The following is a 26,174-nucleotide window of genomic DNA, read 5'->3' as shown; positions in this document are numbered from 1 at the left end:
ACAAGCCCACACCTCCACACAATCTTGCGAATCCTGTCAGATTTCTGTGGTTGCAGCTGACGCACATGCCTCATTCTGTCCGATATTCGCCTCTCTGCATGAGAGTGTGTAGCTCGGCCCCGCCCTCAGTCAAACAGACCCACAGCTCTTTAAACATCCATGACAGGCTGAGCGGGTTAGGGTTTCAAAAAGAAGTTTGGTTGTGTGTGAGCCTTTGAGAAAATGACCCCACTTCTCACTTTATTCATTACCTCAGTAAGTGTTTTTCAAATGAGTTATGGTTAAACATTTTCATTATTCCAGCTTCTTTTTACACTTTATAAAAACTTTACACTTTCTATCTAAGAATTACTTTGTGTTGTGATAACTCAGAAGTTTTCCTAAATCACTGAGCAACCATTTTGATACATAACCAGGCTGAGATTGAATTTATGTTTGGTAAAAATACACTGCTTGGTTTTCAGATGTGATGTGATAAAGAAAGTAATTGTGATGGTCTCCAGGCTGTGCTACCACACAACAGACAACTTTTTAAAAAAATATCTCCAAACAGTGTGTGATCTTGAGCTCTCTGCAGGAGCTCACAGCCCATCATAAAGAAGGTACATTTGAAAAGCAACCAGTGTTACATCAAACAGGCTCTTAGTGCAGGATAAATAAAGCAGTTCAAAAGCATCCTTAGCTACTGACACAAAGGTCAAACCAGCCTTTATTCATTGTTCTTTTTACACAACCTGAAATATGTCAAAAAAATCTGTAGGAGATTTTATAACACTTTAACACAGATCATTCTCTGTCACAGTTCTTTGGTCTCCAGTTAAGCAGTACGTGAGTGCAGGTTAATGATATTGTTACTTAACCGAATTAAAGGTTGATCAGAATGTCATGAAAACACTGAATGAAAAGCTAGTCTGGATCACTGCTGTTGTGGCAACACAAAATGTCATGTTCACTGACGTGTGTGACTCCTGAGTGCCGCTGGTCGCGGCAGGGCGTCGGGGCCGGAGTAGCTCACGGCCTCAGTCGTGTCCTCCCAAGCTACTCTCCCATCATCCTGCCGTCCTCATCCACACTCCCCTCTCACCTCCTGTCCTCGCTAGACATCAACAGACATGCCATAGTCAGGGCTGCTGGTGAACTGAATCTTGCCATCTGTTTCCTGCTCTTCAAACACTATGACCTGTAATGATGCAAAAAATACCAGCTTAGCCGAGGTCATGAAGGACACTGAGAGTGGGTGGTTGAGCGCCAACGTCAATACATGGACACTCGAGAAGAGTTGGCAGAGGCAAGAGGGAGAATCACAGATACAGTAGATATCGCTGAGGCCTTTATTTAGAAAGTGCTGCAGAGTTCAACACCATCAAATCCACAGGGTGATGAATATCAATAGCTCTGTAACTGTTGAGCTGTGAGTTTACTTTGCCTGTTAGAGGACGTGTGGACCAAAATAATGTAGGAACTAGATAGTGTTGCTTTTAATTAGTTATTGCTATAATATAAAATGTTTTATTTACAAGTTTCTAATTTGCATCTAGATCCATACCTGCATCAAAATACACACAGTGATAGATTTACACGTTGAGTTTGTGAAGATACCTACAAACCAGGAGTGTAGGGGCGTGTGTGTTAATGAATGATTGTAAATGATTTGTGCAAAATGTTCCTAGTTTTTCATCAAACAAAAATGAGAAATATTTGCTTGTTAAAGCTTCTCAAGCATGAAGATTTGATGCTTAACTGAATATTGCGGTTTTTTAGTGTCAAAACAAGTCATTGATTAATCGATAAATTAACCAGAAGAAGACCAATCAGTGATGAAAAGCGGAAAGCTAAATTTGGTTTCTCAAGAAGGTCCAGGGGAATTTGTGAACCAGTTTTCATGATGATCCAAATATGTCATGTATCTATAGATGTGGTTAATTATAAACAGCACAAAGTTCTACCATGGCCCGTGATGTGACAGCACATATATATCAACATAATGTGTTTGGTTTCTATTTATCTATCCAGTTTAAGTTCCCATGAAACAGCTAGCAGAATGCGATTTGAATCCATATATTAACATATTTCCTATAAAAAACAGGAAGCTAGAGAGGGAACAGTCACAAGTATTGATTGGCGTTTACAGCACAGTAATTATAGCTATGTATTTTTCATTAGTTTTCTTTTTAAATTCAGTTAATTTAATTCAGTTTGCTTCCAGAGTGGGTTTGTTTCATCTCAGTTTTTATTGTTTAATAATGCTTCTTTTTAGTCCAGTTTTTAATACATTCAGTAATAGTTTAGATTTTTTTTTTATTATTTTAATAACAGTGGAAGTTGTCAAGGGCAACATTTAGGAAGTTAAGGATAGTTTTTACAACTGATTTTCAGGTTGGTTTTGTAAGTACACAATATACTTTTATTTATTCATTTTTTAATAAGTCTAGTCTAGTAACAGTTTTTATTTTATTTCAGTTAACTAAAATGTTTTTTCATATATAGTTTTCATTTTTTACTTAGTTTTGGTCAACAATAATAATAGCCTTGGTCTACAGTACAGTAGCTAATAGTGCTGTGTCAATGTGCACAAGACATATGTGATACATCTATTTTCATGGGAACTTTAAGTCACAGATGTACAGGACTGAACACACCCTTGGTGAAAAGTAAGTAGAGCTTTACATCACTTAAAATGTTGATATCGTCAATGCTAAAATATGCTAGTGACTTTGACACAAATGAGCACATGTAGATCTGACAAAAGTACTCTACCTGGTTGTCCCCCCGGTGAAGCCAGGGTCCGGGGACATAGAGAGTTTGCTGAGGGCCGATGGACCAGTGTCGTCCCAGATTCTTGCCGTTGATGAACACTACACCTTTGCTCCAGCCCTGTGAACACAACCAGTGACTGTTCACAATGACAACAAGCAGGCCCAGCCGATTAAACACAGATGGGTAAAAACAAAGAACCACGTTGATGACTACAAACAACACATGGCAAGCACTCCTTTTTGAATATGATTTGCATCTTTTGCTTAATACATCATGAGTTGTTGTTAATAATAGCTCTTAGCTTCTCTACATCCAGCCACGTCACTGTGTGGCTCAGCACTGGAAAAATGTGGGGAAGTTACAAGCTAATAAATGAGAAATGTACAGTAGGGCAGGCAGGACAGGATTAGTATACTATACAGAACTTGAGAAGCGTGTAAATTATCTATGAAAGTATAGATTGATTTCTGTAAAATCTAGAGGAAGTAAAGCCTGACACTCATATCTGATTTAATAAATGTTTAACTTGATCTTTTTAAACTTTCAACAACCCAGTCAATACACAGTAATGCTATCTAATAATACAGCCCCGTAACAAAGACTATCTTTTGGAAGTTTGAATGGTTCCATTGATGTCAGTTTGTGAGCCTGTTGTTGGTGCTGCTGCTGTTCTCCTGGGTGTCCTACTCACAGGGAGTTTGATGAAGGTGTCTTTAGGAAAACTGTTCAGATAGAGACTGGCCCGGAAATAACCTGGGAAGGAGGGCCGCTGACGCATAGACGTCCAGTGTTGTGAACCCTCAAGTCTGTAGAAGGAGGGCAAATCACACTTCCTTGCACATTACACTTTTCACAATGCTGCATATTTCATGGCATGGACGTATTTTTCAGATACAGCCTGCTACATAACAAGAAGTGCATCAATCTTGAGTTTTAGGTGCTCAGCCAGCAGTATACAGTGTATCATGTCATTCGTATTTATATGCCTACAGTAAATGTCAAGTGAAAGTTTGCATAAGGATGCCAGGGGAAATATTCAGAATCACTATCTTTGTTTTGGCTGTACAGTAGGTTTTATTTAGCCTCTAAGTAAATTCAAAAGGTTGCCATGATATAAGACCAAACTTCCTTCCCTGGTTATGCATTTTTAGTGTTCATTTGTACAGCGCTTCAGGCCTTGACATTTTCAGGATGGTGCTGAGTTAAAAAAATAAAAAAATGCTATTTTTTCAGTAAATGAGGAGAGACTCAATAATGGCTCCGAAATACAGTATTTCTTTTTTTTTTTGTTAATTAACGAAGATTTTGAGACTGGGAAAAATTGTGTCTTCCAACTAGTGATACCGACTCTAATCTTTCATGTGATACATACAGGAAGCTATTATAATCTTCTAATATGGAAACATCATTAAGGAAATGCATTTGCACCTTGGGGTGCACTGAGTCCTGCAAAATGAGACCTCAGAATGATTGGCTGTAATAGAGAAATTACCAGAACTGATTATCATATTATGTGATTTTTGCCACATTAAAAGCCCCCATAGCATGTGTCACAGCTGGCAAGAGACATTTTGCATCAAAATCTAAAATCACTTGGACAATTTGACTCCTTTTCATTGCACTGCTGTCTATTTGTGTCTCAGTGTTGAGTTGATGAGTTAAATAACTATTCTTGTGAAAGGGTTATCCATGCTGCTGTTTCAATATTCAATTACTGTTCTTTGATGCTGCAAGACTGACATTTTGCTGTAAAGATTTTCATGACTGACACTTTCAAGACCTTCAGTTTTTCACTTCTTTTCTTTTATAAATACAGCTATTTGCAGGAAGCATGGGGGTGAGGTAATGTGTTTATTTGTGGCTTTGTTAAAGTAAACTTTGTATTGGTATTGTAACCGCTGTATCCTACAGCTAACAGATTTAGTTTCTTGGTGATTGTAATTTACTGAAGATCAAGCTACAGTTATCGACATTCCCTTGTAGCATAACGACTTCATAATAATAAGCCAACAGTAAGACACAGCTCAGGAGCAAGGCCAACGTAAAATGTTATGTTATAAGCCAGTTGTTCTGCTGCTGTCTGGCAATACAGAAGTATGTGCTGTGCTAACTTCTTTCCTCAGGCTGTGAGACACCTCAATTCATCTTCAGCACTCCACTATAAAAAATATTTTCAATTTTTTTGCATCCAACCTGGTGGCAGATATTAAGAATAACTATGTAGAAATAGCTTCTTGCTGAAGACCTTGTTTACTTATAGTATGTAAGTCATATAGAGGCACCAGTATTAAATCGAAATAGTTTCATAACCAGTAAAAAAAACTCCTTGCAGTATGCTTAAGCTGATATTCAATTTAAAATGATGTGTATTTCTACCTTTCGGTTTCATGTGGTGCATTATACTAGTAGTGCACATTATCAACACCTTGCGCTGTCAAAGTACCAGATTGATTTTAGTAACAGAGGTAAGAGCTTCTCTCTCTTTACCAACTGCAGCCTCGTAATCTACCGACTGTACTGCTGAACTGGAGGGCTGTGTTTTGATTTCTGAATTTTGCTGTCAAGTTCCCAGTGTAATTGTGTTGAGCGGGGAGATAATCAGCTGCATTGAAGGCAGGCATGTGAAATGACAGAGGAACACAAACACGGAAGGAAACTGGAATATAATTGAAAGACACAAACCTGTTTACAAAGCCCGGCTTCATACTCAGACTATGAATAATGAAGTCTCGGAGGACGTGCTTGTTTAACTCGATATCTCCAACGAGACCTGAAAGGTAAGTCAAAGGTTCCGTAACTTTTCTTGGGGATCTTAAGACACTGTTAATCAGTTCCTTTCAAGGTCTCTAGTGTAAAAGATCATTAAGCAAGAATTGTGCTGACTGAACATCTACAAAAGCGTCAGTTTACTGAATAATTTGTACCTTTGCGCTGCTTATCCAGGGTCTTCCCATAATTCACTCTTCCACAGTTCTCCACCAGTAAACTTAGAGTTCTTTTTCCCTTCAGTGGAGAAAAACGTAAACAATGAGAGGCATTATTGACATTAAGCAGTGTTCGTCAATGGAAAGAATGCACAAAAAACAAGGGAGGCGGAAATTCCTTTTAGCTGATCTGGTTTTAGTAAGTGATCAAGGCTGGTCTGCACTTTTCTGTAGAGTTAACTATTCCGATTTGTTCAGACAAATAGTCGTTTGCTGATTTTGCTGTTGGCTCATTGCTGGGACCTTGCAGCCAAAAACATCTTTCAGCATCCCCTGAAGCTCCCACATGCTGCATGTTGTTAAATATTAACAATTTTATCCTTCTGAAATAAGCTTATAGAAGACCGGGACTCAACTACATACAGAAGGATGCAAACATACACAGACACACAAGATACCTTCCCATCAGGAAGAGAAAGTTCTTGCGTCTTGTAATCCAGAACACCAATGAAATGTTTGTCCACAAAAATCTGGGAGGAAAAAAAAATGGGGAGTTAATATTTTTAAACAACAAAACAGCATGGAGCATTTGTCTTCACATTACATTGTTTCACTTCCAGTGCTCCTGTAAGTGTTTCCCTCTAATAACAGAGCAGCTGGTTGCAGCCTGAGCTTGTTGATTGTGCTCCACAAGTTCACTGAGCAAGGCTGTGATTTCTAACAGTTTTCTCAATGTTCTCACAATGGAAAGTGTAAGTGTGTGACTGTGAACGCGCTCATTATGTCTGTCTTCCTGTCCTTACCAGTGCTCTGTCTCTGACGCTGTTCTTTGAGTTGAGGTTCCCTCCGCTGGTGATGGTGGTCTCGTACAGCGTGTAGCCGTATGACTGACCGTTGTTATTGTTGATAGGCAGATTTTCCATGTTCACCGGCCTCTCTGACTTCAAAGGCTGGAAATGTAAATGAAGAGTTTAAGACAGACGTAAGGTTTGCTGCTCAAACAATGTACCTCACAAAACAGGCGCTGTGGAAATATATATTTTTAGACATGATTGCATAATGTTTGCTTTGTTTAAAGTGGAAACATCTCAAAACAACTCTCATTGCAGATGGGGTGTTATGATTCCTGCTGCACATTCTCCCACTTGCAAGATGGCTTCACCCAAAGTGATGATTTATCAAACCTAATGAAGCTTTCCTGTCTGGCATTCAGAGCAGTTCTTTTTATTCAGCCGCAATCCTTTGCATACCCTTGGGAGGTGCATTATGCACTCTTCACAAGACAATAAACACTCCCCGCTATGACACGATTAACCACCTACCTCCAAACACGCAGATACAATATCAAACTCGCACATCCCACTCAGTCTCTCTGAAGCCACTGAAGAGAAAAAAGGCTCTTTTTAAAACAAGGCCGTGTGGCTGGTCAGGGGCAAAGTAATTGTTGTCTCGGAGGGAAGCAAATTATGGCGATGGGGAGTGAATAATTAATGTTGTAAGCAACTGCCAGACGTGCTACATCTGGTTGGAATATAAATGCCCCTAAGAGCATGGCGTAAACGGCCAAACTAGACTGGTGGACATGAAAGCGATGAGACGTGATGACACCCTCCAAACAGGTTATTTAACCAATCTTGTTTTTCTGTTTGGCAAAGGGGCACTTTCTGTTGCGTACATGTTTTATTTCCACAACAACCTGCCTTACAGTCATAAAGCTGTGCGCAGGTGGTTACCGCGGGTCCCTGTGCACGCCACTAGTGCATTTAAAGCAGGAGAGAGTGCCTTGCTCAGGGGCACCCCAGTAGCATGTGTTCATTAAGAGGTTAGTGATATACCTTTTGTTTCTTCTCAAATTTTCTCAATAGGTCCAGTAAATGAAGCTGATAGCGGTCGATTGTTGCAAGCTCACTCCTGTCACTCTATTACAAAGAAATTAGATGATTCTATATAAAGTTTGGTTTATATATTAGAAGAACATATGCTATTGTATGTCTTGAATTTTTTATACCAAACAACAATAAATATCAAGTCGATACTGGCAAAGTATTTATTTTCTCACCCTCAGGTGTAAATAACCTACAGGTACGGAACATTTTTAAAAAATACAAAAATGGGAAATTATTGATTAACTTATCCGTGTCTGCCATGAGAAGCAGGTAATTATCAGCTAACAATATCGGCTGAAAAAAAAATATCACTGTGTATCCTTCATGATAACTTTTATCAGAGCATACGGTTCATAACCTGCTCAACTCAACAGAGGTATGGAAGTGTTGCAATGAAACTTTATTTGACGTCATCACATGTATGGCAAGTTAAAGCATTGATACATCGTGTATCGAGCATCAAATATGAAACATAAATCTGATGAAACAACCAATGCCAACAAGTACAAGAGGGAAAGAGTGAAAAACAAACCCTGAGCATTTTTTCCTTATGCCAGAATAAGAATTGGTGCAGCCAGACAGAGCAGGAGAAAGGTCTGGCTATACGAGACTGGAGCGCAGGCGACTACATTGATTATCTGTCCTATGTAACCGGGGGCTGGGGTTGTTATAGTATAATCTTCTAATGCTGATTGGTTTTATGATAACAGTGTTGAGTAGAAAAATGTGATAAGGCGCCTGTTCGACTATAACTGTGTGTACTGTCAATACACCTTCCCTCAGGCTAGGACAGGCTCTTTGAGCAAGAGAATACATTTTTCAATGTGTTTTGTGTATGATTTTCTTCTTAAGTATTTCACATTTTTCTGTTGTCAGTCAACAACCTTGTCATTGCGTTTTGAACAATGCTACAGAGATGTTGTTTATTATTTTGCTGCCTCAAATTTTTGGCACTCTCTGTGCGTTGGTAGTTTACCTTGTCAGCGAAATGCAGACTGTCCCACAGAGACAGGTGCTGCTGGACGACAACAGGCTGGTACGCTCTTCTTTCCCGAACAGAAGGCGGTTCAGGGAGAGGCTCGGCTGAAAACAAGCAGCAACAATGAGGGTAACGCTAAGTCTGGTTGCAGGTTTGACTACCTGGAATATAAATTTAATCAGTTTATCCTGTTATTTATCCAGTTTATATGCAGGAAATGGGTCCAAACTAACCTTCTAAGGGAATTTTATAACTACTAGACCATTATCATACATTGTCCACATGTATATAAACATGGGTCTAATAACATCACACAAAAATAGACATGAATCAATACACTCTTTAACATATGCAAATTCAGTCAGAGAAGAGAGTTAAAGTTGGATATTTCTGATCTTTAAAGAAACCTCTTTAAACTTGCAAATGTGTGAACCTTCACATCTTTGCATCTACATATCACATCTGAGAGAAAGAAGGAGGGAGCAAAAAGAGGGCTGCTCTGTAAATTAAAACGGCAAACCATGTAGGTCTTAAAGAAAACTATATCAAGATTTTTGGTACAGCTGGTGCTAAAGTAGGAAAACAACCTTTGCCAACAAAACAAATCCCTAAATTATACAAAAGAAAGCTACTGCATTCTCTTAAAGGCGTCTTCATATTAATCAATTAATACCGACCACTAAAGTAACCCATCCCTTGGACGCTGATTTTAAGGCTTCTTGGGTGAGTTGTTTGCCCTCCACTACAGCCAAAACAGTCACAAAACAGCCCTTTACAACAATTAACAGCGGTTGCCTGCGCCCTCAGACTGCTTTTAAAGGTGTTAAAGCATGCAGAGACACCAGCGGTCCCTCTGGAAAAGGCTCGACAGCATTTCCTTATACAAGTGGTAACAGCTGGATCACTTAAGGAAAGCTTTGAGGATAATGGCCGACACCTTTCCCCCTAAATGGGTCTCTACGACACTTACAAGCCAGTGCCTTTGCTCGTGTATATAATGTGTCAAACCTAAGAATGCACTGAAAAGATATTTCTATGAAACTATGTCACTGATTTGGAAATATTCCCACGACAAAGCCCACGTTATCCCAGATCATCTATATAATCCTGTGCAGAGGAGACTGTGGCAATGTGTTGCTAGGCAGGAAAATCACATTGGTTGGGTTCAAAATCGCTCAGATTTGACATCTGACTTGATCATTTAGACAGGAGGTGAATACTTAAAATCCTATAATGCTTTAAGGTAAACTGTTTTAATATTATATACTGTTTTTTTGCAATTTGACAGCTTTATAATAACAACAAGAAAACCCCCAAGCGTACATGTCACAGGTCTCCTTTAAGAGTCACGCTGTTCTCAAAGATCACTGTTAAGACTTTTGACAGATCAGCCTGAATCCATGGCAAGTTATGCAAAAACAACACCACAGGGAAAAGAGTTACTGACACAATGTACATGATTTGACAACTAAACAACAATAAAATATCAAGCTGATCTAATTAAAGAATTAGGTCATGTGTTTGTGGCTGCTGAGTAGAACACAAAGCCTTCTCAGACTCTCATATTCAGGCCACTGCTCATTGTTCAGCAGACTACAAAACATAAGGATGAATCACGCACAGTCAGGCAGCCTTTCAAACTATCTTCAATCACCACGACTCTGGGCAAATTATCACTTTGTTGTGCTGGATCCAATCCCAGATTGCCAAAAGCTATATTTCCAGTTCTGGCCACAAAACACTTGAGACTTCTGCCCCCGACCACAAACCCTTGTTTTACAACTAGAGAACGCTGCATCAGTGATAAACACGATAAAAGGCCTAGTATGTAATATTCACAATGGGCGGTAATTGAGGGCCTTGGTCTTGGGCAGAAATCTCACACACATGCACAAACACACACGAACCCATATCTAATCCACGCTTGTAATCATATGCAAAGTTATCCCGCTTTAGCCAACAGAGAGCAGGTTCTACAAGGAGAATTAACTTAAGTGGGGAGATGAAAGGGAAAGGAGAGAAAGAGAGACGGAAGATGTGGGGCCCGTCTCGGCAACAACACACAACACTCACTGTGGTAGAGGCTGAATAAATTCCTCAGAAGATGGTACTTGGTGGTGTAATCCCCAGCCTCGGATAATGGAGCATCGTAATCTGAAAGATAATGTGCTATCAGAACAGCGGGTTCGGGAGCCAGAGAGAGAGGCAGGGATGCCTCTTACCGCGGCAGATGCTTTCACTGCACTCCCCCTATCAAACATCTTGAGACAGCAGCGGGCCGAGACACATTTTGGGTTATCTTGACAGAAAATGGAGCAGTTTTGAGGCGAAAAGGTAAAGGGAGCATTCAGAGGAGTAAACACAGGTATGAAGACTGCTGGGAGGTCAGAGGCGGTCTTCCCTGATGCCAAGCGGTTTTCAGAATTCTCCTCTTTTCTCAAGAACGAGGTCATTACAATGTTACATACCCTAGAGGAGGATATAAAACCCATTGTACCATCTTTAATTTACATTTCCCCGTGCATTTTATTAGGTAATGAATTCATTAGTGTGCACTGCATATTCAAATTTCAAAGACCCCCAGAAGGTCAGAGGCTCATGAGTAGGGATAGCCTCATCTACAGAAAACATGATATTCTAATCATGTTTAAATTGAACTATCCTGTTCATATGTGTATCAAGCTCATAGGCTTGGACTGTCTGTATTTCAAAAAAGGGTTATTGTGTGATGATAATGTTCACTCCTGAGTCTTAAAAGGCTTTAAAGGGGCACTATGTAGTTTTGGAGAAGAAATTCAAACTCAGACTTTTAATATTTACAATATTAATGAGGTAATAATACAAACTCAGGAATATTTATTCAAATAAACATGCTGTTCTCAGAGGAAAATAAGGTTTCCAAAACAGTTTGAAACTAGAAAGATGGCAGGGTCCGCCAAATATAAACAAAGTAAAACAGTATGAAATTGTGTTGTCCTTTAGGGTCGGTTTGTTTGTTCAGTCGTTAAACAAAGAGAGTTTGTTTATTTAGTTTGTTTAGGCGTAATAAAATCAGTAAATGAAGATCCTTCTCTACTGATCAAATATTAAAATGCTATTAAAATGCAGTTTTGTGTTGAATCCTAGCGGCACAAATTCTAGTTTATCACTGACGAATCGACCCTGGATATTCAATTTTTTTCTCCTCACAGGTACAGGTCATTGTGGTTATTCCAATGTCACAAAATGCTGGTCAAAAACAGATTCATCACACACATCATACCATAGCTTGTCACCATCGGTTTAGGTAGTGTGACTCTTATAGCAGCTGCCCCATTCATGAAGCCAAAATTTGTCCCTCCATGGAACATGTAGAGGTTTATAGACATGTCCAGTTTAAGGACCTCTGTGACCACAGCTACCATGTCTGTCGAAGAAAGTGAAAGAAACAAATCCCATTTAATACATCAAGTCTATAATTTATCTTAATTGTTCTAATTTAACCAGTGAGTGAATCAGAGGATTACAAACACAAAGCTAAACATTAAGTGACAAAAAGAAAAAAGAAAATCCATTTGACTTCTGCTTCAACAAGCCAGAGCCACCGTTTCGATAATCCTATCACCCTCAATTCAACTTCAATTGAAACATGTACAGACCTCTGCCACACATCCTATTACAGGTTACTACAATTCATTACAGGGACTGATCGCACTCGTAAAAAATCACCTCCCTCCCTGCACAAATTAGCTACTTATATTTTGCAGCGAACATGGCAGAGCATGTAATTAAGTATTCAAATTGAACTTTAATGGTCAAATTGGACTGACTTTAATGATTTGAATCAAGGGCATGAGCCTTAGTGAATAACAATTGAGCAGGGTGAGTGACAGAGCCGGATGCGGTTGGCTTCATGGTGGTGGTGGTGTTACTAGCTGTGACCAACTGCTGGGCGTGTTGCAGTCTGCAGAGCACTGAACTGTCAAGGACATGAATCCCCTCTGAATATTCCAGCGTTCATTTCAAAGCTATGACACTTTCTGTGTGGTGCAGGCCTTTTTTTTACCCCCTTTCTCACTGGTGGAGAAACTAAGAAAGCCCTTTTCATTTCCAAAACATTTTTTCTGTTAAGATGTGGATGGCTGCTGGGAATGACAGGGAGTAAAAAGGAAGCTTGAGGCTCTGCACCATGTGTTTGAAATGAGAGGTTTCCGAGAGCACTCAAGATGGTGATAGCAAGGTGTGTGATTTCCATTAATCTTTACAATGGTGAAACAGGTGCTATCACGTATGTCATGACTATAGAATATACTAAAAATATCACCCTGCTGGCTGAAGAATGTGGACCCTGTTATATGGTTATTATGTGGCATACTATACAGTACATCTTACATGGCATCTGGCTCTTTTACATTAATATTTAACTAGGTCCCCTCATGCTTTTAGGGCCCATTGCCAACAGCAGGGAAAGCCTTAATAGTTTATGGTTTGTGTGCTTGTGACGTGTAGCTGAAACAACTAGTAGATTAATTGATTATTCAATAAAAAGAGAATTCATTGACATTTCTGAAAAATCATGAATTGTTCATTATTCAAGAAAAATTGCCAAAATATGCTAGATGTAGCTTCTCAAAGGAAATATTTGACTGTTCGATATCATTCTAAATCAAATAAGTTTACATTACGGGCATTTTGTCAAACAAAACAAGCAATCTAAATACACAACCTCAGGATCTTGGATGTTGTGCAGGACTTTCTATCTAATAAAAAAAAAAAAAAATCAAGAATTTCATTGACAATAATTACAATATAATAAACAATAAACTTTATTATAAAGCACTTTTAAAACAACATTACAAAGTGCTTAACAAGAATTGAAACATTTATGTAAACATTTAAGAACTGAATCAGACAGTTGAAATAATGCAGAAATAAAATGGAATAAAACCCAGAACAACAATGACAAATACTGATAATAAAACAAATAAGACATGTTGACAATAAAATGGTGCGCTAGGATTAATAAAAGGCCTTTAAAAAGATATGTTTTGGGAGGTTATTTGAAAGATGTCACTGATATATGTGATATAAACTAAAAGCTCAATTTAATCGATTTTTCAAATCAGAATTGAAAATGTATCTTATGTCTCAGTGGTAGCAGAACAACAAAGGGCCAAGGATGGAGCCCTGGGGAACACCACAGGACAGACGAGGCGTCACCCATGACTTTTGAGAATGTCCTGTTTGCTAAATAGGAATTACACTAAATGAGAGCACTGGCTCTGATGCCAACCCACTTTTCAAGACGATCCAATAGGATAGAGAAGAGCTCAAATTAAAATTTAGATCATCAGCATCAGCTGTATGTAAGAGGTTGCTTGTCACTTTGACAAGAGCAGATTCGGTGCAATGATATGCACAAAAAAACCTGATTAAAACGTGTCAAAAATGTCACAAATATTCATAAAAGAAACTCAATGCTCATAAAACACAACCAGTCGACAGAGAGCTATTTACAATCAAGACCAGCAGTGTTAAAAAACACTTGAAGAAATCTTGCAGGCAAAAAACCTAAAAGACTCAATGAAGGCTTTAATTTGGCCGTTGTGCCCTTTCAAGTGCACAGTGAAAGGCCTCAAAGGTAATCAGCAAGGCAGAGGGGTTGCAGTGTGTAGATGGGGCACCAGTGGCATGACCAATCTGGAGTTTTATTTCATTTAATTTGGTTGTGAAGAAGGATAAAACATTTTTTTCACAGATCACTAGGGTGGCTCCAGCTTGTTGGCTCGGAAGAGGGTCAATTACAGATTCAATGGATTTTAAAAGAATCGTTTTAAATCATTTGTCTGACAGCATTTCAGGTACTTAGTGGAAACAATAAACTGCGACAGACAAGACACGAACAATAAGCGCTGTAACACCTAAAACACCGCGAAGACAGCTACAGAACCACCACAGCTCTCTACTAAAGTCAACCGCACCTGTGAATAAAACAGTGAAAGGCCAGACAGACAATGCTGACAAAGGCCTGGGAAATGGTAAGTGTTCTACTGCAGACTCGCCCACTTTTCGAGTTCCACACAGGGCAAACATAGCCAAAGGTGACTGGGAGCTTAAAAGGCCAAACCATGGCATCGCTATTGTATTAAGAAAAACTTAGTGTTATTTATTTTTGTTATCTATACTGTTTTTATTTTTACTTCCAATTTGTGGAAAGGAGTTCAGTTAGAAGGTCACACACAGCTTCAATTAGAAGTTAGAAGCTCACACATAGTACATGCAGTTATAAGGTCTGAAGAGAAATCATACAGGAGAGAAGCCAGTCAGTTCAGTTTGTGGCAAAACCTTTTACAGTGCTTACATATTGTTTGTGTCTTTTACTGCATTTGATAATTCACACTCAGAAAGTAGAACTGAAGTGAAATTCCTGCATTGTTTTGCATTTTGTGACTTAAGATCAGTTGAAGACTATTTCTCCAGTTGTATATTTTCATCATTGAAGTTTTCTTAAAAATAGTGTTAAAATATCGTCTCATATCGTTATCGTGAAGCCAATATCTTGCATCATCTCGTATAATGAGCTGAGTGTATCGTCACACCCCTAGTCATTTCACAATTTGGTTTGAAACCACAAGATGATCATTTTTCCATTTCCACTCTTCTTTTGTGCATTTTCTATTTGTTCCTCTGGTGGTGTTATTTAACAAAGATGTGGTTTGACTTTCCAGAATTTTCGAGGTGCTGCAGAGTCGAGTACAGCTTTAAATGTATTGTTGAAGTTGTTTTGTAATTCTTCTGTAGACAAACTTGACTTTTGGTTATTGCTTTGTGTAGATGCAGTGGTGTATTGAGAACACAAGAAGAAACATAAGTAGCCACTGTGGGAGCGGGAGGTGGAAAGCGGGACTTAAAAGTAAAGGCTTTGTGGGCAGACAAACTAGCCTTGCAAAGATCAGCACTATCAAAAATAAGCCAGAACAATGTCCAGTCCAGTGTGTGTCCCTTCATGTGAGTGGGACCCTCAACTACGATTAAAAGAATGAACGATGTCTATAAAATCCACAGTAAGAGAGGAACCAGAGGGGCAGCATTCATATCACCAAAAATCAAGACTGAAAACACAGATGGTAGGGTCTTTCTATTTATTCAAAACACACAAAGTTTCCAAGCGAAAGCAGGTAACATTGAAGAATTCTAATGAAGAAGGAACAGGTACAAGGTGACCTGAGGTGAGGGAGGAAGGCTGACGGGGATTGAAAAAGTGGTTTTAACTGTGATTAGATTGTTTCTGTGTGGACTGTGAGTAGAGTTTGTTATTGGACCCTGTCTTTCAGTGATCCTAACGGGAATGAATCAATTAGTGGGGGCAACGAAAAAACAAGCGTGTATTGTATTGTATTAAAACGTGTGCAAACTGCTTGCACACGCAAAAAACTGTACAAACTGATTTACTAACAGTGCGCAAAAAGGGTTGCGTCTGTCAAAGGTGCAAAATAGCACGTCTGCATTCAGTTAGTACGTTTGCAGCAATTAGAAAATGTAAATATATGAATTTAGCACACGCAAAGTGATTTATCAAACCTGCAAGCAATTTTGCTCATAGAAACTGCGTCTATATTTAACACGTCTCAAAGGGAGGTGCAAACGGTTTGTATGCGTAATTGCGCACACATGGCTGCCGTTATTGTTGCAAGAAGGAGTCACGAAACAATGGAAGGAGACGCCGAGAGCGCATTTTTCACCCTTGTGTGAACATTTTTGGGATGAATGAGGAAACTATCATTAGAACATATCGCCTATCCAGCCTTGTCATTTTGGAGCTGTTGGAGGAACTCACAGCGGATTTGGAGCCAGCTACGAGAAGGAGTCACGCAATACCTGCAATAACAAAACTCCTTGCAAGTTTACTATTATTATAATATTTATATGCCAATTTCTTTCTTTTGTTTTTCTGATGTCTTGGTATCTCCTTTTCACTTCATCCACTGTTCGCCTGTTTTTTCCAACAGCATTAACTTTCCTTTGCGCGACTGTCAGATTCCTTTGCTGCAGCTCATTGAAATGTTTATTCGCTTCCTCTACCAACACTTCTAATTCCAAAGGGTCCAACTTCACTTTACGCTTTCGCTCTCTCAAACTCGCCATGCTGAAAACCATGAAACACGCTAAACCCTCATTTAAATAAGCATGTCTCCCACACGTTTGCACCTGTTTTCATTAACGCAATCACTCTTAGTAAATCGCCCGCAAACCTCGGTTCAACCCCACACGCAAATTTCTAGATTACGCACGCAGATTAGTACAAGCAATTTGGGATCTTAGTAGATCCGGCCCATAATGTATAAAATAGGGCTGGGCGGTTAATCAAATTCTATTTCACAATAATGATTTGGGCTTCCAACAATTATGAAAACCGGATAAAACTATTACTGCACTGCATTCTGTTTCGCTCTCGTTTTATTTTGTGTCATTTATTTGTTGAATTATATTTAAAATTCAAGAAATCTACAAACAAGTTTAATTGTGATTATGATTTCTTCCATAATCAGGCAGCCCAAGCATAACACTATGAAATGGGCCGATGCCAATGTTTTCACACAATTCCTTATCCCCCTACTGATCGACAGTTGCTGCAGTAAGGAGCCAAGAAATGTAGCAATGCACCAGCAAAGGCCAGGAAGAAGAAATCTGCTAGAGAGTGAATGTGATTGTAAACAATGTAGATTTCAATTTCTTCCAAAACTCTGTTATGCAATTGTATTATGCGAAGAAAAAAAACAAAAAAAACACACATTTGTTAGGCCTTGTTCAAGGATACACACAATGCATTTGGTAAGAAACAGTGAACTTAAAAATAACTCCACTTTTAAATCCAAATATATATGTTGTTATGCCTTCTGTGTAGGTGCAGGCAGTTAAATATTGTGGCAAATATGCAGCATGTGACCTCCAAGACACGTTGCGTGTACTGATACTGTATGACCTCGCTAAAACCTTATTCAATGCTCAAAGGGCAAGACAATCCCAGTGTGTATCTGGAACTACAGCCCATGTGGATAGAGAGGAAGTGGGAGAGCATGAGATGAATGTGACTCATCTACCTGTCAGAATCAGTGGAGCACGTCTTTGAACAATCCTGTACAAGGAAGTGTTTGAAAATCTGGCCTCTGAACATTAAATATATGTTCTAGAGTCAAAGTTAAGGGGGCAGCACACACACTCTGGTTGGTGATACTTGGCTCACAACCTACCATGCATGAAAAGTATATAAATCTCTGACAAAGCCACAATACAAGGTGGAAATGACCATATGCTAAGCTGTACACCCTAGCTGCACTGAGTGGGCTCTGTGCCTTTTGTGAAGGAACCTCAGCGTTAGAGCGACTGTCTCACATTCAGTCTGGAGAATTTATCGCACACAGCCCCCATAGCAGTTAGTTTTTCCTTACCTTGCTTTTCCTCTGGCATCGAGGCAGTTTCATTCTCAGCTAAAAAGGTTTGTCTTAAGCCTCTCTTACCCTAAGGCACTGAGACTCTGTCTTACCCTCAAGACGAGCTGTTTTACCTTCACAGATTCTGTATTGGCTCGCAGCAAGAAACCTGTCTCACCCCAGTCTCAAATTAGACAGCATTATCGACCTTCTGTACAGAGAGAAACTGCTTCACCCTCAACAAAGGATCCATCAGCAGGAATTCCGTCTCACTCTGATGAGAACACCTGTCTCTCTCTTATCAGCAATCCTATAGGACGCTCTAAAGAGAAGTCTTACCCTCAGCTGCAAACACATGATGAAGCTCCCCCCAAAGATCGAACCAGCCAGTCCAGTACTCCATCACCATCTTAGGCATCTGAGGCTTGTGGGGGGAAAGAAATGGTTGGTGTTAGAACGGTTACGGAAAGCAACACACACTCAATTAAATAGAAGACACAGTTGTTTACAGTAACTACATTAATGCAGGAGCACAAACCTTGGATAAATTGTCTTAACGGATTAAAGATATTCTCTCAGGCTTCCAGCTTTTCCTTTAAAGGTAAGGCCATTCATTTTCACTTAGATATACCGGGATAGTCTACTTACTGGGAAGAGCAAGGATTGCTAATGATATGTCTGTTTGATGTAAGGTCTGATGTTTGATTGGATCCGAAAAAAATTATTATTATATCATTATATAATAATAACATGAAGGCAATTAGACACAACTCACTTGTATTCCATCCAAATGCTTGATCTCGTCATGGTTCAGTTTCTGGAAATTGATGGTTTCTAGTACTTCAGACAAAAAACAGGAAAACAATATTATTAAAACACATAACAAAGATGTAGACCAACATTTCAAATGAATACCATGCCTAACTGCAGAGGAGGTCCCGTCTAATAGCTTTATGGAATGGTTATTGTTTAGAGTTGAACTTAAACCCTCACATTCTTCTTTTCTCACCTGGAATGTCCATAAAAAGTAGGGATGGATCATGATTTTCCAAAATTTGAATAGTCATTAAATTAGAAAAAATCGAATAGCTTGTGTTTTCTCTTGTTTTTACCAGCACCTGGAAATAACAAAATATTACAGGCCTTGGTAGAAGTGTGTTATAACTAAAACGTGTGCAGCACGGCCTTTTCCATTTTCTTCAGGATTCAGCCAACAAGGCATCAAATTTTAGCTCTTCACCTTTCTGTGTATATAACATGCAAATCAGGATGACTTCATATACACAATATACAAAAGATACTTAAGAGATGCATTAAAACATTTTGTGAACTCACAGAGGAGGATATTATTACAATACCCTGAATCAATCAATCAATCAATTTTATTCTTTAAGTGCAAAAAAAAAAAATGAATGATCCTGTCCCGTTAGTATGATAATGATAATAATGATGATGATGTCATGGTTTGCAGTGATAATAAAAGCAGATATACTGTGAATAAACAACCTCATTGTGGCTTTAAAACAATGGTTACTAATGCGTGTGCATAAAGCAGGTGGGTCAAAGAAAACAACTAAGACTTCTACTTTCCATTTCATGTTTGTGCCAGAGTACATGAAAAAAATAACAACTTTCTGGTACAACACAGAATCCATTGTGTGTAGAATCTAGTTGTGAACTGCAGCTGCCTGACACCGGGCTCACACCTCTTTGTCGCACACACCAACCACCATACTGTATATGCGTGTGTGTTTGTTTGGGTGTGTGTGTATGCTCAGTCTTGTTTGTCTGACAGCCTATCTGACAATACCTCCTTTCACTCCTCCATGCTTTAGTCCGTCCTTGCTGTCTGAGGTCAGCAGCAGCTCTGTGACGCCCCTTGACAATAACGCCTGGAAAGAAGGGGGATTACGGAGGCAACTAAACAAAACAGTGGAGGTTTTTTCTGAACAGTTATTGTTGATTTTTCTTTGAAAGACTGAGAGTGGGTGAGGAAAGGACAGCAGAGGGAACAAGGTAAATAAAACCAGTGAATTCAAAATGTTGTTTCCTACCTCCTTGATGAAAGCCATGTACCCTTCATCTTGGGCGTAGGAGCCATATTCATTCTCTACTTGAACTGCGATAATTGGGCCCCCCTTGGAGTACTGTGCATTAATCAGCCAGTGAATAGAGAACACATATTAGGACCTGGCATCAGTTCTTGACCATCCCTACCCTCAATACAGCTGAATATTTAAAACGCTGTGAAATGGAAATCAGAGCTTGATCAATGATGCATGCACCCGGTAAAAAGTAAGGCTCGGAGGACACAAGTTGAGGCGTGTATAGTGCATTGCATTGCCAACAATGGTAAAACAGCAGCTAATTATTGCAGTGTTGTGGGAGGTGGTAACAAAAGATGATTGTGAGTAAAAGGATTCTATCATGAAAATAATCTTGTATAACTTTTAATCATATGCATGCTGAAAGGTCCTATATTGTGCTCATTTTCAGGTTCACACTTTTATTTTGTGTGTCTATTAGAAAACGACTACTTGCCAAACAACTTGTTTTTCACATACTGTTCATTGCGGCAGAACTTTTTATTCGCCCTCTGTCTGAATGCTTTGTTTAAGCTCCTGTCTCAACTCCTCCTGAACAGCCCAGGCTGCTCTGATTGGTCAACTTTTACAGGCCTGAGCAAGCACCGTCCACTGTGTTTCTGCCTCAGCTCTGCCAGGGTTTTTGCAACCACCGCTTTGCTGGGGGCATGGCTGAAGGCAGGGACTGTATAGTTGTGACATCACAGCATTTCAAAAGTCCTGACGGTTTGTTTGAATTAACTGTCTCTGGATACGAGCTGTGTCCATTTCTTCTTGGATGGAGTGCTTTGATACTTTCACAGTATTCAATTATCAGCTACACCTGTAGAAATCTCACTTTCTACAATATGGGACCATTAAAAGATGAACTGACATATGTCTGCATGCATGTAACAAAGAAAACTTGAATATCTTGGTGTGTGCATCAATGAAGTTACTCTTTAAATCCCTTTGCTAAAATGGAAAGTACCTGATGTGGAACAACTTTCTTAATGAGCTGATTAAAGAAGGAGTTGACTGCTTCAGTGAACCCTGGATAGGTTGTTCTCAGTTTCATTTTTGGATCCCGTAGTAGCCAACTGAAAAGAAATAACCACATCTTTAAAGTGCTCCAACACAGTAACATACAAGTTCTTCAAAGCGCTGTGCTGTGAACTCTCTTTAGGTTTTTAGCTATCAAAGATAATCGCACCAACCTAAGCATGACTATCATGAAATGTGGTGCAGGGGAAGTCATGCTTCACTGTGTGCCCTGAGAAACACTCTGTTTTGATGATTATCAAATAAATATTACCTCAACCTCACATTGCCAGAAGGGAAAACTACTCCAAAAATACCTACTTCCAGTCTTTTTCCCTCAAACACTATCTGTCCACATCTATTTTGATTACAGAATTAAATGAATTCATCCTTTCAGGGAGACATGCCTGTCAGATTTAATTATTGTTCTCTCTAATACCTCCCCAAAAGTCTGCTACATCATCACTGGCTTTCATGTGTGCAACATTAATGGTTAACATAAATGATATGTCGATGTCTACTATGTATAAAGCCTCAATGTCTTTGTGTCACGTATGTGCAACACTGTAAAGTGGACCGATCTCACCGAGACAAATTCTTAGCCAGACTCCTGGTAAAACTGGCCAAACGGATGGCAGAGACAGCACGCTTGAAATAATTCAAGTAACTAAACTGTGACTTCTTTCCGAGAGATGAATGGATTTAGCCTGCAGCAAAGACAAAGCTTACAAACAGATTACCTGACTGAACAATTCATTTCCAAGCCAATTTAAGGGATTAATTTAGCACCCCGCTGGCTATTTTTAAATATTTCATTACCATGTTACTATGCCTGTAAGACAGATACAAAAAAAAATATCTGCAAAGGTAACACTTAATTGTGGCTCCGCAATTTTTACCTGGGGAGTCCCCCTAAATCCCACTCAGAACAGATGTACGGTCCTGGACGGAGAATCACCCAGAGACCCAGGCTGGCCGCGAGGCGGAGGTAGGCTCTAAGAGAAGGATACAACATGTGCTGTCAACAAGGTCTGTTTGTTATCAATCCAGTTCAAATGTTTAATGTAGCAGATGTAAAGAAGGGACAGATAATCATTCTCCATTCAAAATGAAGCAGATGTTCACTTGCAAATGATATTCATTCTTAAATATTTCACTAGTTATTTTTTCATTTTCAGATCATATTTTTTTCTTTCCTCGCACTAGACTTGACAGCAAGCATTACATTTGACGGATCTACGCCTTTGTAGTCAATAAATTAAAGATCATTAATACTGACTGACTGAGCGCACATCTAATTCATTAATTTCTTCAGGGTAAACGTACACCTTCTCAGCAGGGTCAAATGATTCAGGACTGTGGAGAGCTAAGCCCTTCTGCAATGCAACAGTGCCATCTGCAGGGCTTCACCTGCTCTCCACCAGAGTGTCTTCCCTTTATCATTCCTTACTCTAAATCCAGCTCATCCTCGAAGTTGAACACCCCTCGCTCAGGCTCGTGCAAGTTCCACGGCACATACCTGAAAAAAAGCAATAAAAGGGATTTTTGAGTGAGCTTTTCAGTGTTGTAATGTAATTAATAGTAGTCGTTGTAAGACTGTGATCATTTCTTGAGAGAAATCAATTACTTTGTCCTTCTGTTTTCTTACAAAAGCATTTTATAAAACTATGACTCAGGATTTTTGTAAAGTCTGTTTTGCTTTACTCAGATTTTGTTTGCTCTGTGCATAATCATTTCCAGTCAAACAACTATCTGACACTGCTCATTCTGGTGCCTTAAGGTATGGAACCAGCTGTAAGTTGCAGCAAGGGAACCTACGTCGTGAGAGTATTGAGGCCACAGGCCTTCATCTTCAGCAGACGGTCCTCCCAGTAGGCTCTGGGGACTCGGAAGTAATGGATGGAGCCCCCCAGGATGCGGAAGGGTTTTCTCTCCAGAGTGAACTGAGACGAGTTGGCCGTCAGACCCTCCACACGGCTCATTCTTCTTCCTTCAGGACGATTCCTAAGGGCAAAATCAATAGAGAAAAGATGCCATGAAGACATTTTAGGCAATTTTTCCCTGATGGGAAATCAGCTTCGGGAATGAATATTTTAGCCTTGTTGCACCTGTTAGGAAACTCCTTCATGTAAATCATAGTGATAAAAGGTAGATTATATTGTAGGTGTGTCCTTCATGTGTTATCCCTGCATTTGAATGTACTGTAATCATATCAGAAGAGGCAAAACCTGAGGTGAGGTGTTCTTGGACATTATGCAAGTTTCAGTTATGATGGATTAGATTTAAGTCATTTGACTACAATGATTAATCATCCTGTTATAATGCTGTCTTCTCCATGTACATACACTCTAATTCAGCATAATGATATAACAATAACCAGTGGTGGAATTTAGCTAATTACATATACTGAAGTAGTACTGTACTTGTGCAGTCTTTTCTTTTGGTGCCACTTTGTACTTCTACTCCACTACATTTCAGAGGTTAATATTGTAAACTGTACTTTATCTGGCAGCTTTAGTTACTAGCTACTTCATGAATGAAGATTTTTACACGGAGAACATATGAAGAGTTCATAAAATATGATGTTTAGTTATAAGGTAAACTACCCCGGACGTTTATACAAGTACACCTGAAACAATTCGTCAGTTGACACAGAATTAATTTGCAAATATATTGATAATCATTTTTCATGATTTCAAGCTCCTTAAAGTTGAAGCTTTGCTGCTTTTCCTTTTAATCATTTTCATCATCGTAGTGTATTTTTAATAAAGTTTTGGACTGTTGGATGAACAAAGCTAATATTTTGAAGGTTTCACTTTGGGCTGGGCTCTGAGTAATTGTGACAGCACCCCTCGCTATTTACCGAACTTTTGCCGAGTCCTGAACATAATAATTAAAAATGAGCTACATTTCAACCAACGACAACAGTAAAAATCCTGCTTCTACATTAACGCATGAGTGTAATGTATAATTCATCAATATAGTAGCAGAACAGCAGGGTAACATTGTTGTTTTCTTAATAATTGAGGTACATTTTCCTGAATATACCTACAAACTTTTACTTAAAGGTGCACTATGTAGTTTTGGGGAAGAATCAAAAGAGAAAGATATTCACTGACTGTTTTTTATGCGTAAAGTAAATAAACAAACTCTCTTTGTTTTCATGACTGAATAAACAAACTGACCTTAGAGGGCAACACAATTTCATTCTGTTTTGCTTTAATTATATGTGGCGGACCCTGCCACCTTTCTAGCTTCAAACAGTGTTCTGGTGACCTTATTTTCTTCTGAGAACAGCTTGTTTATGCAGTTATGGAAAACATAAATAATATCATAAAGATCTTTAAGATGAATATCTTAAAAATTAGAATTGAGTTTGAATTTCTGCTGCAAAACTACACAGTGCCCCTTTAAGTTACATGTTTTAATACTTGTAACAGAGGCGGCACAGGTAAAGGATCTGCAGTATGTCATTGTGCACACACCTGAACACAGGACACACTGAGGTCGAGCACAGTGACAGGTAACATGTTACGTGTAGTCGTGTTCAGTGTCCACGGGGTCAACAGGTGAGCGAGGTGAGAGTTCACGGGCTCTTATTGTGAAAGTCTTTTCCAAAACAGTCCTGTGCAAAATACTTAAAAGCAGAAGGCAGCAAGTCTGAAGAAGTACAGACAGACGACTGTTTTCTTGTCAGTGTCTCTGGGCGGGCTGCTCATCTTCATGCACGACTCGTATTAGAGTGATTAGATGCGTCTTCGCCTCACTGAGACTCGTGTTAGCTCGTCGAGTGTTTCCCTTACCTTGTCAGCTGGTAAGCAAGAACCGCTCCGACAGCGAAACACAGCAGGAGCGAATATCTTTGTTTTAGGGACAGACGGCGACAGGGGAGGCTTTCCATCGGCGACGACCACACGACTTGAGCGGCTCCTAGCTGTAACGTTTGGTTCGCTTTGTTTACGGTTCCTGTTCTACGAGAAAGTTACCAGCCGGTCCAGTTTGGCATGTCATGTCACGCCAAAAATGACATAATATTAACCACAGAAGCTACCCCATGTTCACACAACGCTAGTAAGCCTGTGTTGCAAGGTTACTTCCGGGTGTAATACCTTTAAAAAAGGGGAGATATTACACGTAGTTTCCTCTGGTAGCGGCCGTTTGTATCAAAAGACCGCAGCAGTTCATGTAACTTATCTCCAAGCACACACACACTGTACCACTGTCTGCAGGCAGGGACCGTCACACTGTTAGGCTGATGGATAAAAACGCAAAACCACAAGGTCCCTAAATGTATTTCCTTCAAAAAAAATAATAATAGTAAAATTGTAATATTAATTATTTATTATTATTGTTATTATTATTATTATTATTATTATTATTATTATTATTATTATTATTATTAATTAATACTAATATTGTTTTTTTCAACATCCATACTTTCAGTGCAGTTGTCCTCCAGCTCCGTTTTAGTGACTGCCTAACCCCGTCCTTTTTGCACATTTGGGCAAATAAAAAGAATACAGTAAAGAGAGCCAAAGTCATGCCCCTTCTGGTGGACCTCATGGGACCTTAATTCAGATGAACTGTGCTGTGAATTACACATGTGACATATGTCAGTTTCAAAGTCAAGAAAGTTGCAGTTTGTTGTAAATAAAGTAAAATATCATCTAGTTTTGTGTGAAATCGCTCAGTGAACTACATAGTCTCGATCAAAGGTCCCACCAGCACCATCATGGTCACCATTTCGTCACAGAAAAGGTATTTAAAAAGATAAAAATCACAATAAGTCTGGTCAGATTAACAACTGCAGTTAGGAGAAAGAGTAGTTAGTCAGTTTTGTGAGCCAGCCAATATACAGGAACGCTCTTTAATGTTTAAGTTATGGGAAAAATTATCTTTAAAACTTGCAAACAAATGTTTACATGTTGCATGTGAACATGTTTAAAAAAGTATTTGTCCCTCTACCATATGTATTTTTTCCGAAATAAGGTCCCATGAGGGAAACCGAAAGGGGCATGCCCCACAGTCTCCTTCAGGTTGCAGCCGTCACAGTTCCCAGGATGCTCTCCATCGAAATGCAAAATTAAATTTGGTTTTGTATGTAAATCGTTCCA

At 39.2% G+C, this 26,174-nt stretch overlaps 1 protein-coding gene across 2 annotated transcripts; it reads right to left on the bottom strand.

Annotated features, from left to right (window-relative positions):
• Positions 1-683: 683 nt before the first annotated feature.
• LOC311256375 (beta-galactosidase-1-like protein 2) lies at positions 684-25,255 on the bottom strand. 2 transcript variants are annotated; one of them, XM_084351373.1, is made up of 19 exons: positions 24,864-25,255; positions 22,879-23,064; positions 22,511-22,579; positions 21,960-22,055; positions 21,011-21,119; positions 20,011-20,103; positions 19,767-19,848; positions 18,732-18,796; positions 18,296-18,380; positions 11,809-11,952; positions 10,620-10,700; positions 8,544-8,650; positions 6,485-6,631; positions 6,140-6,211; positions 5,682-5,760; positions 5,440-5,527; positions 3,449-3,563; positions 2,758-2,874; positions 684-1,180 (listed from the first exon to the last, which is right to left on the bottom strand). In XM_084351373.1, exons 1-19 carry the CDS (start codon positions 24,959-24,961, stop codon positions 1,097-1,099), a joined length of 1,917 nt encoding a protein of 638 aa, XP_084207499.1. In that variant the 5' UTR covers positions 24,962-25,255; the 3' UTR covers positions 684-1,096. The 2 variants fall into 2 exon arrangements, with proteins under 2 accessions (XP_084207499.1, XP_084207500.1); XM_084351374.1 differs by lacking the exon at positions 11,809-11,952.
• Positions 25,256-26,174: the final 919 nt, after the last annotated feature.

This window comes from Pagrus pagrus (assembly GCF_965226575.1).
Source record: "Pagrus pagrus genome assembly, chromosome: 4".
NCBI lineage: Eukaryota > Metazoa > Chordata > Actinopteri > Spariformes > Sparidae > Pagrus > Pagrus pagrus.
Note: the sequence above shows the minus strand (reverse complement) of the source record. Positions and strands in the feature narration are given on the sequence as shown.

Excerpts from the sequence above, each read along its gene's own strand:
- LOC311256375 (XM_084351373.1), bottom strand. The coding sequence starts at position 24,961 with ATGGAAAGCCTCCCCTGTCGCCGTCTGTCCCTAAAACAAAGATATTCG. Across the intron at positions 3,564-5,439 it reads AAGCCGGGCTTTGTAAACAG|ACTTGAGGGTTCACAACACT; the intron begins GTTTGTGTCTTT and ends CTCCTTCTACAG. Across the intron at positions 2,875-3,448 it reads ACACCTTCATCAAACTCCCT|GGCTGGAGCAAAGGTGTAGT; the intron begins GTGAGTAGGACA and ends TTGTGTTCACAG.